The 13,894-nt window shown below is 37.5% G+C and overlaps 1 protein-coding gene across 13 annotated transcripts in view; it reads right to left on the bottom strand.

Moving 5' to 3' along the window:
• LOC122333798 (cAMP-specific 3',5'-cyclic phosphodiesterase 4D) overlaps positions 1–13,894 on the bottom strand; it is a 153,403-nt gene that overhangs the window by 32,501 nt on the left and 107,008 nt on the right. Inside the window, exon 1 of one of the 13 annotated variants that reach the window (XM_043231585.1) lies at positions 5,069–5,225. The exons of 10 other annotated variants lie outside the window; for them this stretch is intronic. In XM_043231585.1, coding sequence (XP_043087520.1) covers positions 5,069–5,163 — 95 coding nt within the window. In that variant the 5' untranslated portion in view covers positions 5,164–5,225. Of the gene's footprint in view, positions 1–721; positions 934–5,068; positions 5,226–13,894 lie in introns of those variants that run through there. 2 more of the 13 variants (XM_043231589.1, XM_043231591.1) reach the window with 2 other exon arrangements.

Below are 13,894 nucleotides of genomic sequence, written 5' to 3'. Positions count from 1 at the left end.
ATATATATATATATATATATATATATATATATATATATATATATACACACACACACACACACACACACACACACACACAATAGAGAGAGACAAATACATAGATAGAGAAGATTTAAGATTTAAATGCTGTTCTACTATCTATCTATCTATCCACCCATCCATTATTTAAATGTAAAAATATATATATATATATATATATATATATATATATATATATATATATATATATATATATATTAAATGAAATACTATTTAGAAACATTTTCATTATTAATATTATTTATCACAACTTTCTAATAAATAACAGATAGATTGAAAAGCATTTAAAGCATCTCTATCTATCCATCTATCATTTGAATGTTAAGACAAATATATATATATATATATATATATATATATATATTTTATTTAATAATATTATTATTTATTAAAAATGTTTAATACATAATAATAATAATAATACACATACATTTTCTGTAATTTGATGCACAAAACATTTAACAAAAAACTGCCTGAAAAGTCTAGACTGGAGCTAACAGCTTTAAAATGATTGAGCATACACTATAAGCTTTTAAATTTGTGCGCACCCCAAAATATTGCTATATTTAACATAAATCTCTGTGACGGATATCAAACTACGATACTTCTCACATTCAGCTGTAAGCAGGTCTGAACGTATGACGCATGCCATGCCTGAAAGCGAGAATGAGTAAAACTTTACCAGATTCCCTCCGTGTTCCTGAGAGAGCTGGTGGAACGCGAGCGCGGCTTCATAACGATACTCATGGCCAAAAATGCGCGGTCGTCCCTCGGTTTTCTCTAAACCTCGTCAAAGTCGGTCCTGCTCCGTGATGGACATGCTCTCTGAGATAATCCAGCTCTGTGCTCAAACTATGCGGCTGCAGCGAGAGTCTCTGTGTCTCTCTGTGTCTGCAGGGGAAGTAAGCTGGAGTCAATATCACGTTTCTAGTCCTGCTCTCCTCCTCTACTTTCTTTTCCCTGGGTTGCAGTGGCCTAGCAGTGGGAGTATGTGTGTGTGTGTGTGTTGGGGGGGGCATAAACCCTCAGGGTCCTGCGTGTGTGTTTGTGTCGTATCTCAGCGAGGGAACCAGAGCGGACGGCTTTAGGGAGTGGAGGGGGTGGAAATGCAGCTGGTGACGGCGTCAGAGCCCACTTCAAGACACACACACACACTAACCATGACAAGACAAGAACAACATGACCCACGGGAAAGAAAAATCACCAACGAGATAAACTGAGACTTTTAATTAAGCCTCCTGCTTCTCAGATGTTTCAAATTGTGCTCAAATTTTGCTAAAATCTCGCTATTGTTACTAAAACTTTTAAATATACTTTTTGGCACTCGAAATGAATCATAATCAAAATTGATTATAAATATTAGATGAAAAAATATGTGGAAATTAGAAATTACAGCTAAATTTGAACTAAATAAAAAATAAATTAAAGTTAAATTTACAAACTAAATAAAAAGAAAAAGTGCAATAAAAAAGGAAAATTTTTATATATATTCAAAATATAAATAAACACAAAACATTCAAATAACTATTAAAAATATATATATAATGTAATATAAAAACTAAAAATTTAAAAATGTAATGGAAATTAGTGGTAAATGGAAAGTGCTTCCAAGTTCAAATTCTAAAATTACTAAAGTAAAAAATAATAATTCATAGAAATATTAAAAATGACATAAGCACAAAACATTACTAAAATGAAAAGTAAAATTCAAATGAAATTAATAATAAAAACATAAAATGCAAAAATAAAAGTTAAAACATCAATAAATACTACAGTAGTATGTAAATAACACAAACTAACACTTATCAAAAGTAAGACACGTCCATAGGAAAAGATCACATAAACATTTTCAACCATTTAATTATAAAATCCCATTTAAAGAGGTATACGGCTTGCCATGAACCCAAACATTTCTCAACTAATTCTTCCTGTACTAAATGATCTAAGCTATTTGGAGTCTCTGAAGAAAATTCCCATGATGCAAGAGTGTTCTGGGTGGTTGCTAGGGTGTTTTATGTGGTTGGCCCATGTGAGAGGAGAGAAGACACATTATAAAAAAAGAACGTGTCAGAGAGAACGAGCCTATTCATGGGAAAGCAACAGAGGTGGAGAAGAGCTGGAGTGTGAATGACAGTCTTGACAGGAGTCAGGAGATACAGAGGTGTTTCTGAAAGCTTCAATGAACTCCGCAGAGGTGTTGTGTTTCAACCACACTCTTAGCATGTTTCACGTCTTAATATGCATGATCATTTTAACCATTAGACAAATTCGGCTGTTAAGGAATACCTAGAATTAATATCTGCTTTGTGACATCCAGCATCCAACTACATCGTTTCTATATTTGCAGTCTTTATTTTTAAGAATGTGTGTTCTGCATGATGTGCTTTACTGCACACTTCAACTTCCTCAGCGCTAAACTCGAGATGCTCTTCCTGGCACTCTTAGATATGGGAATGCAATTGAATTTCCTTACATGCGAGTGTGTGCGAGTGATATTGCCCAGCAGACCGTATCTGATCTAATAAAAAGACTTACTGATCCATGAAGTAGCACGCAACATCAGAGGATTTAGGCTGCGACATCCACTTCTCAACTCTTCAACCCTAAACACACATTCACACGAAGCCCTCCTGACTTTAAACATGCGGCCCAACATCCATCCGTCATTACAGGCTCCTTAGATTCCCAGCAGACAGGCGCTCTAATTAAAGTAATTAGCAGAGCAGACATGTGGCGACGATCATAATGACCGGCCTGGGGACAGAATACACAACTTCCTTTCCTTAATAATGTACTTTTTCCTTACAAACCTGAAGCTTTTTCGCTTCACTAGATTAACTAAGGGACTGGAGTGGTGTGGATGATTTGTGGATTATTGAGCTGTTTTTATCAGCTGTTTGGACTCGCATTCTGACGGCACCCATTCACTGCAGAGGATCTATTGGCGAGAAAGCGATTTAATTCCTAAAAACATAGTAAAGTTCACCAAATACCAAAAATGTATCAATGAATGATTCCCGTCATCTTCATTGTAAAAACCACATATTACTTGAAAAAAAATTATCTTATTTATATAGATAAATAGATAGATAGCCAGTCAAGCGAGATGTAAATTCAGTATATGATAATGTTGCCTGCGTGACTGATACAATCACAAAAAGCCAAATTCTCTCCATTCACTGCCTCCTGATCGTTCTTGGCAACGCTGTTTAACATCAGTGCAACGAGAACAATATTACATTTCCTGGAAGCCAGCAGTTGTGTTACGGAGCACACATACAGAAACCCCGTTCAGCTCGTTTTAGAATAACCAAACTCATTGTGCTCTGATAGCAGATGGAAAATTGTGCGCACAGTATTAGCAAAGTCTTCTGACATCCTGACGACACGTCAGTTGAGCAGTAAGTGGCATGTGGGCTGTCTTGTGGCTTGGGCATTTTTGATATGCATCATGGACAGACAGACCACGCAACACATCACTGCAGCTACATTTTCACAAAAAAAAAAAAAAAAAAACAACCGTTTCATGCAATAAAGTGGATGAAGGACATGCTAAATGGCATTAATGGCATTGTGCTTTTCTGGTCATGCCGCAATTATTTTAAACAAATTATTTTAATTATTTTAAACAACTCATTCCAAACAGAAGAACATGCATGCATTTACTCAGACTAACGATGTATGCTGCGCCAGAAGAAATGAACAGATGATGAGCTGCAGAAAAACGGAAGGAGGCCCTCTGGTGGAAAACAGAAACCTTAAAACTGAGGTGGGAATCTTTTGAGCAAATGTGTGTTAGAATAATAGGCAAATCATTAAAACGCACTGAGCCGCTGTTTATCCCATAAACTATAGTTCACTAGAACTTGCTGTGTAGCAAAAGCATGAGAAGTAGCTGTTGTTGAATGTAAGTCATTTGTAAGGGCAAATCAACAGTGTTGCATCAGTAGATCTTTGGTGTAACACTTGAGGTTTTCTTCAAAAGGAAACTTAAAAAAAAAAAAGCATTAAAATTAATCAACGTACTGGGCCAAAACCAGTTTCCTCTTTCAAAATGAATATCGCAGAATTTCCCACAACCTTAACTGATCTGCTGTGGTAGCAGAGCTGTGAAAATGTGAAAAAAATAATATAAAAATAGCACAAAATGCAATGTCAAATGACTTTGAAATATCACAGAAATGCACAATATTGTTCCAAACTTTGCAGTCAATAAGATTTTAATGCTTTTATTCAGCAATGATGCATTAAATTATTTTAAAAATACTATATAAATGTAACAATGTTCTATTTTTAACATTGATAAATATAACAAATATGTCTTGAGTAGCAAATCAGCATATTAGAATGATTTCTGAAGAATTATGTGACACTGAAGACTGGATCAATGATGCTGAGAATTCAGCTTTGATCACATGAATAAAATATATTTTTAAATATATTAAAATAGGTTATTTTAAATTATAATAATATTTAAAAATATTTTTATATATTTAATTTTTTTTGATCATATAAATGCAGCCTTGGTGAGAACAAGAGATTTTAAAAACAACCTTACAGACCCCAAAACTTTAAACTATATAGCTGCAGAAAGTAGTAATTACTACATATTTAAAATTGAATTTTTAATTATTACAAAAGGCCAAACGTGATAATTAAGAACAACTCTTTTTTATTTTTTAAAATAAAAAAGAAACAGGATGGAGTCAGCACATTTATGTAACTACAGTAATGTTAATGCAAACAATCTTTGACCTTATTTACATATACACTATAGTATTTAACATTTCATTACTGAGAAAGTACTGTATTTCTAGTAGTCCAGAATTTGAGAAAGATACAGAGTAAGTAAGTCTTGACCTGCCACTGAAAACTACAAAAGTCACAGCAAACAACCCCCGACTTCTGCCAGCTTACCACAGAAAAACGCACTTGAGCAAACCAGAATCAGCTTATCTCACTCTGTCAGGCAGCAGATCAAGGCACCTCCAGTATGCAAGTCATGAGCGTTTCTGAGCGCGTACGATACCTGTAGGACTTGAGCAGGCGCTTTCGTTTCATGCCTCTGGTCACGGCTTCGCTGGGGGCGATGAAGTCGCCTGTATCGTCCCTCTCCAAGTCCATGGGGTTGTGTCTAAGCTAGAGCCACGGCTTGTGATGTCAAGTGTTTCCTGGACTGTCTGGGTTGTACAAACTCCTCCCCTTTCGCACTGAGTGACAGACGTATGCATGTGGCCTCCGTTAACCCTAGCTCCGCCCCTCAGAGTAATCTGATTAGAATTTAGGGACACCGAGTCCAAGCGAGGGCTACTCTTACCTCCACCTTTCCCTCAAAGTACTGCGCTAGTGTCCCATGCACCACCAGAAAGCCTGCATCTGTTAACCCTCCACTTCTTTAAAAGGACAGTTTGCCTAAAAATCACAATTGTGTCATTATATGCTCATTGGTTAGTCTTTGAAATGCAAATTAAGGTATTTTTAATGCACTGGAAGTTTAATCCAAATCTTATGAAGACATACAATCTATTTATAGGATGAACAGATTCAATTTAGGTTTTTAATAATGAATGGTACATGCACGAGAGCGGAAATCTTGGCTTTTATAGACTAAAGGTATGTTGTATGCTTTTGTAATATTATTTACTCCTGAATGGCACACGGTTGTAGTATTTAATAGTGCATGTAAATATTGGTAGCTTTTGAAAGGATACTGACCCGGTGACATCTTTGTACCTTTCTTGGTTGCACTTTATTTTACAGTACGTGCACTTCCAAGTATTTGCAATGGGCTTACCTTGGGCAATATAAGCTAACTAAATGGGTTAAGGAAAGGTTGAGAGGCAGGTTTAAGGTTACTAGCTAACTATTACCTGGTTAGCGAATTACTATAATTAGTAATTAAGTATGTACATGGAGGAAGAGGACTGAATATTAATTATTTAATGCGTTCATTGAACATAGTCAAACAGGGCTACATTTTAATAAAAAAATATATCTGCTTTTAAATCCATATTAAATAATATTAGGCTGGGTGAATACTGTGTACTGTATGCATACTAGGTCATGCATGCAAACCTTTTTTTTCAACTCGAATTTAATGTATATATATATATATATATATATGAGAATATTCCAACGATAAGAGTAAAAAGAAGGAACCACACGTGATTAACTGCTCACGAGTGACACACTCTGTGAAGGATCATGGGTAGAATATATCGCTATGACATTTACACGCAATAAAAATTTTATGCGGGTAGTGAATTACGAACAACATTGCAAGAAGATTGGAGTGGACTTCTTTTAACTTTAGCGCTGTGTCTTTAGAATGGCGTTTCATGCATGAGTTCACGTAAACGCAACAGTCAAAAATGCCCATGTTTACACAGAAATAAACAACGGGAAAGCGGTGCAAGCCAATTAAAAACCTGTGAAGAACTACTACTCCACAGCAGTCAACATATGAAGCGGATCAAAACAGTTACTAAAAGTGCATTTTGGTTTAATGTTTTGATCCACTTCTAATGTTGGCTACTGTATGTCTGATATTTCATGTTTGCATCATAATGCTGTTGTATTTCCAGCACATTTATAGTTAATAACATGTACTATGTATAAGACAAGCATGTACAAGATGTAGTTGTATGCATCTTATCTGCTAAAATATTAATGTTTAACATTTACATCAATTTGATTTTTCATGCGTGATAGTGGAATTTTCTTTAACTAGAGGTTTCGTAAAGAACAAGCTGCTTGGTTCATATTGTAGTTCCATTTTCAAGAAAAAAAAGAATCGGTCAAAATCAAGATTTTTTTTTTTTTGCCCTAAACGGTATATATTAGTGTACACACGTTTAAATGTGAATAAAAGACGAAATGAATTATGTTCATCATATAAAGCAATCGCAACCCTCCACAAAACCTTTTAAACCACTAGAATCATAAGGAGTCTCTCAGAGCCTTATGGGACTGGAAACAATGTAAGATTGAGTAAAGAGATTTATGGCTGAACGATCCCTTTAAAGTGACCACACCACATTTGCACGTCTACAAACCAAAAACCTCACAGAGCACAGCACAAACACTGTCTCAGGAGAAGCGGTGAAAGGTTTGTGGGCGATATCCTCTTTCTGATTCACCTTTACACATGAACACGCTGCCGTTTGGCCGCAGGCTTTGTGTAATTGAAGTTTCCTGCTCCCTCTGCGGTCGAGCGGCGGGTTCGTGAGGCTCGCGTTCGCGTAAGACCTTAAAAAGCGCGCTGCGGGAGGAAGTGCGTTGGTATAATTCCTCTTGATGGACTGGTGTGAATCTGAAACCGAACCGTCTCGAGGCCAGAGCTGTTTCTGTTTATTCTCTCCAAAGCCATGAAGCCATCAGCGGGTCCAGCTCTGCGTTAACTGGCCATCATCTGAGCAAACTGAGTCACTCATTAAATCAGAAACGGGGTGTTTAGATGACACTCGGTACGAGTCTCGAGGGAACGCTTTCATCTCAGCCGGTCTGTGATAAAACCCGCTGATGGGGCAAATTCTCACACTCTTAAGCTGCTTTGCTCCTCACATAACAGAGCAATCAGATTACGGCTGACATTTACAAAGTTTAGTGCAAACGGTTAGCGTGAATTTAATTCCTCCAGGCTTCAGGTGAGCAAACATCTTTAGCGCATTTCTTGCTTGATTTTGGGGAGGAAACTGAATGGTTAATAAACATAACAATAAACATATTTTTCGTGATGCCACGAAACAAGCATTCGGACAAAGCCAGTCTCCTCAATAAACCTCATGATCTGATGCACTGCACTAAGGTTTCGTTCACAGTTTTGAGCTAAAAGAATAAGCAATAGTATTTGATAACGCTTTTCAGTAAGGTGTAATTTGTTAACACTGGTTAATGCATTTGGTATCACAAACTAAAAAGAGGAAAATGATAAAAAAATTAATTTACAATCTAAAATATTTACCAACATGCATAAAATACAGCTGTACAAATACAAAATATTTAATAATAAGTAGACCTGAAATGAATTGAACCGAATTAAACCATAAGCTGAATTAAGCCTGACTTAAACTGAATTAGCTCTATTTGCCAAAAAATCATGTTCATTCATTCATGTTAATTTAAAACATAAAATGTTAAAAATGTGCTAAAAATGTCAAATTACGCCTAAAATGATCATGAACTGACAATAAAAACTTTTTTAGCATAGACATGTCTTAATTAAATCTTAACTAATACAATATTACAGTAATATTTACATGTACTTTTAAATAAAAAAAATATTACATTTAATTGCACAGGAGTGAAATAAAATGAACTGAACTGAATTAAGCCATGTTTGTAGTCATTACGAATGCCAAAAAGGTGCTAGCTCATTAAAATGATGTAAATTTGATGAATGCTAAGATTGTTGTTCATTGTTATTTTGACACCAAATGCAGTAAAACTTCATCAGTTCGCTCTACTCTGGTGTGACACTCCATGTTGGAAATACTACTAAAAATAGCATAATTCTCAGTAGGTTTTTTCTATAGCGGGTGAATCCGAGCGAGCGTCTCTCACCTGATACGCCTCTATTAGTCTCTTTAAAGCGAATGTGATTAAGCGATGATATAAACACATTACCAGCCTGAGCTCTGCTTCTCCACAAGACACGCTTTAAGAATAAACAAATGCATACACTATCATAACAAACAGCCATAGAAGGTAAAGCAGCCCAGCATAGGCAAACAGCTAAAGACCTGTATTCTGCACCAGCACGAACCAGTTAAAAACAGCAATAAACGACCGTTACCATCTTCTCCGGGCTTTAATGTCGATGGGTTTGTTGGTGGCAAACGGCGAGCCGCTGGTGGACATGCAGCAGGGTTTGGCGAGCAGCTCGAGGGACAGGAAGTCGGTGCGAGTGGGTAAACTCATCTTTGACATCAGCTCGTCTCTTTCCCTGTCCTCGCTTTATGAACACGGCACGGGGCAATGTGACACCTCGGCTGCAGAGACGCTGAGCATTCATAGTCATATTCAAAACCTCGCTCAACCTCAAGCCAAACATCATATATGGGGAACAGCGGAGCTACGCTCTCGTCCAGAGACCTGCCAGTTTACCGCTGGAGCTGCCAACATCTCATCAAACTTATTTTGACTTGATGTTTATTGAGAGGATCTTGGAAACCCAATGCAAACCCGTCTGTCTGGTGTATGCTGCACTGCTGAGACCAATATATGAAGAAGAACGATCATATTTGGTCATTTTGGGATCATTTATATTGATTGGCACTATTAAGGCTGATGAATCTGCACAAAAGAATTTTAGCTGCTAATTAAAGCACAAAAATATGGAAAACTTAATATAAAACTCAATAAAGGTATTCATTCTGACTGTATTTTATGCAAATATTTTGCATTTATACTTTATATACAAATATATATATATATATATATATATATATATATATATATGCAAATTAGTTGCAGACATTTCTTTATAAAAATAAATAAATCGAAAATAAATTGTTTTCATTTAATTTATTCGCCCTTAAAAGTCAACCAGTTGATTATTAGTCAACCAATTAGCTGATGAGTGTATAATGTACATTTATAATGTTTCTATTCTAGCTAAATTTTCAAATATTTAAATAGTTTTGCAAAGCAGCACATATCACAGATAATTTAATTTAATTTAATTTAATGTCTGATTACAGGACAGCCAGTTTCGACCAGTGTGACCTTCCCTAATGGGCACTTGGCCAAAGGTCAGTTCCAAAAATCCTGTACATGGCTATGTTTCGAAGTAATTTTCGAGTAATTAAAATCGATGCAAATTTTTTGCACACCAAATGTCCATCTCAATTCAGTATTTTTGCATATTAAAACATATTATCATATGTTCGTTGGTCACACACAATTGAATGGAAAAATCAATAACACTGTTCCAAACCCTACTGTATGCTCGTGCAGAAGGGAACCGCGAGTGAACATAGACGGGTGAATTCATTGTGTTGATTTATGACCGTGTGTTTAGCGCTGGTGATGAAAACAGCAGAGCAGCAGATGTTTGTGGGAATCATAAAGCCTCTTCCCCTGACTATTAATTTCTCTACTAAACAGAAAACTATGACTAATTCAGAGAAAAAGATATGGCTTCATTGATCCCATCTGCTCTAAAAGGATTCTGGGGTTGAAACTGATGATTCATTTAGCGACGAGCTGCTATTGGGTTGTTCCTGGTCGGGTAACTGGGCAGAAAATATGACCACTGAATACACAGCAGAGTTCAATATGAATTCACAGATAAAACTGTATCATATTTATGGGTTCACTAGGTACAACCCCCAAAAAAGTGCAATTAAACTATATTTATCAATATTTCAAATAGCATAAATCAAATTCAATTCGAAAGTAAAACATTTTAAATAATGATAGTTTGGTTATATACATGCTTTATAATAAAGGCATCTCAAAAATGTGTAAATGCTATTATTAATAATCAGATTAATGAAATGTAGTTTAACAAAAAAAGTTGAATAAAAATAAAAAGCAACCGTTTTAAGCAGTTGGTGCAATTTGTAATAAAATATAAAAAAATCTTATAAAATAATAGAATAAAATAAAAAGAAAATCTTTGAGATAATTATCTGACCTGCTCGCACCCAGCTGTGCTTGCATGCATGTGAGCGGTCAGCATTATGTAGATCAGCTGGCGTGGCAATATATCACTTTGTAAACAGCTAGTCTAAACTCCGGCTCCTAACCTCTGCATTTTTCATCAGCATTGTACCCATGGTCCCCGAGGTGCAGACAAAACCCTCTACAGGTGCAGTCCTGTTGCTGTGCACCTCATGGAAACAAGCAAACCAAACTGTTTTCACATCCTTGTTGATAAATATTGTGATGTGACAGGCCCGCCCTGCTAGTTGGCCGAACCAATCACATCACAGGAGTGAAGCTATATACCACAGAGAGAAATTATCCTAAGAGTATGAGTATGTGGTACTGCGTTTCCTTCGAACGCCACTAGAGGGTGATACTCTCATATCTGATCTCCACACAGCAAATCTATTTAATGATGTTTGCCAGACTCGGATCTGAACAACACAATATAAGAGTTTCACAATTAACAGCTGCACTGCCATTGGACCACTCGGTTTGTAGCCAGATATGGTTGAAGATGGCTGACTAGTTGATTAGGTTGTTTGGGAAAAGCTTGAGCCGGAGGTGGCTTGTGGGACATTTCTGAAAAAAATAAAATGAGAGAAAGGCTGGAGGAGCAACGGGCCCCATGTGAGACTTTCTCCTGCCAAGCGGCTCTATTGATCGGTCTAATTCAATGTCTGCGATGGAGACCCAGAGACGACACAATCACATCTCCTGCCATCCCTCATTTAGCCACCACTTTACACGGATCCACTCCGCCACCTGTGTCCCAGAGCCCCGCGCTCCTCTACCTGTCCTCATCCTCGGCCCATCCGCTGGAAGCAGCTCCACATGAGAGCTTCACAAATGTGAAAATAAGAAACTACAACAAATATGGGCGTCATTTTAGACCCTTGTCTGCGTCTGGTGTTTAGGTACAAGCAGTCAGCTGAGACACAAGACGATGCAAGAGTTCACAGCTGACAGCAGAAACAACAACATTTTCAACTGAAATTTATACCCGTTTTTCGTTCATGAAAATTAAATGAAAATTAGTTTTAAAAAATTTGATGAAAATAGAATAGACAGAATGACTGAGATAGATAGATAGATGGATAGATGGATATTTCACAGATGGCTTGTAACTTGTAACTAGTAAGTTAGCGCAGGAGAACTGGATCAGATGTCAGTGGGTGCGCGGCTGGAGTTGGGTTATGTCAATACAACAGCTTCCTGACTGATAAAAGACTCTGAGCAGCTGAGGAGTGGCGTCTGTGAAACTGAGACTTGTGAACAATAGCTCACTTAACCATGTTTGTCCTGTTGATGGTGAAACTGTGATTTACGACCGGCTGACATCACTGAACAATACAACGGTACACTGGCTGATGACTGACGAGTCATACTGCACTAAGCAGGCTGGAGGGGAGTGTGTAACCCAGGACCTAAGTAAATCCAGATGTCTTTGGGAATTGGACATCTTGAAGATCAGTGTGTCCTCTGGAAGCAGCAAAAGGCTTAGGACTGTTGACCCTGGATTGTTTGGGAAGCACCGCTGGAATGTTTTTCTTAGATCAAGTTAACTAGCCTCTGTTTCAGCTCAGATCCCATCCCTCCCTCGCTGAATGAACTGCCTGACAAGGAAGGAGGCGTCTTCATTTATATGGGCTCTTCATTGACGCCACACGCCAGTTTGGTCAAGCAGGTACAGTTACCTTCGGCAGATACTGTAACACAAAACAACCATCCACTGACATCATAAGTCACATGATACATGCTTTTAACTTAATAAACAAATCAGTCTGTCATTTTCCACAGCCATCATGACATACTTTTCCGTTTTGCTGTGCTGGAGCTTCAAACCACCCTAGACGGACACAACTACTGCTGTTTTTGAATTTTATAAAGCAGCGATCAGCATATATATCGTGTGACACTGAAGACTGGAGAAATGATGATGAAAATTCACATTTGATCACAAGAATAAATTGCATTTTAAAATACATACAAGAAGAAAACTGTTACATTAAAAAGTCTGCCAAATGAAGGTAGTCATCCCTGCAGTATACGTGGGTCAAAATAGTTTAAAAAAGTCCAGGGGTGAAAGACGAGACATACAGCCCGAGCCGATCTCCTAAAGCTCTTCAGTGGATCGGATTCAGCCTGACAGATGTGACTATGAATGCTGTGAAACAAGTTTAAGTATCTAGATGAACCAGTATCTAGTCCTGACACCACTTTTGAAAAGTTGTACCTATAATACCAGACATAACATTGAATCGAGTTGAGAACATTGAACTCACACTCAAAAAACACAACTGAACAACTGAAAATGATGCAATTTGCTACAAATGCTGACAAAAAGTAAACATGCAGCAGATAAAGGCAACGTTTTAATCGCACTGATAATGACAGACCCTAGAAATACGTGTCAAATATGATACAGTATGCCTTATAAGGTTAAATACGATTCTCTTTCATTTTCCCTAATGTCTCCTAAGCCTAATTTGCCATCAAAGGCTGTCAGTTTGTCTTTCCATTTACCCAAGATGCTCTTCTCATTAGAGCAATGCGGTCAAGACAGACGCCACTCATCCTGGAAGCCAGTCGGTGGCGCCCTGTAATAAGAGGGATACGTTTCTTTCTAACGGCAGGTTTAATTAGTGACTGCCATGTGGCCGATCACCTGGGATGAGAGAGTTACCGTTGGCTCGTTCTGCCAGCTTCAGCGTCTGGGCTTCTGTCTCACTCCGTCTCACTGCTTTAATGATCCTCTCCACAGGAGACCGCGCTTTCACTCCCTCTGCGCTGGAGCATCTGCAGAAGCCGCTTGGCACGCACACCGCCGCCAGCCTTCTCAGTCAAGGTTTCTTGTGGCACATTTTTGTCACGGACGACAGAGAGAGTTCAGCATCACGGGCCCTTCGTGATGGAGATCGTAAGAACTTAAGTTTTCACTGTCTGCAATATTTGTGTTCTGAAGATGTTTACTCTCTTAAAAATAAAGTCTCCAAAGGTTGGCCATAGAACCTTCCAGTGAACAGTTCTTGTGAATCTAAGAACCTTTATAGAAGTATAAAGAACCAACTGTTGAATGGAAAGTTTCCATGGATGTTAAAGGAACAAAAAAGTCAATCATTTATAACAATGCTTCCTCCAGTGAAAAACCCCATCCCTTGTTGTCAAAATCAACTGACATATTTGCCTGAACTGTGCGTATTTC

Source organism: Puntigrus tetrazona, unplaced genomic scaffold (genome assembly GCF_018831695.1).
Source record: "Puntigrus tetrazona isolate hp1 unplaced genomic scaffold, ASM1883169v1 S000000396, whole genome shotgun sequence".
In the NCBI taxonomy this organism is placed as follows: domain Eukaryota; kingdom Metazoa; phylum Chordata; class Actinopteri; order Cypriniformes; family Cyprinidae; genus Puntigrus; species Puntigrus tetrazona.
Note: the sequence above shows the minus strand (reverse complement) of the source record. Positions and strands in the feature narration are given on the sequence as shown.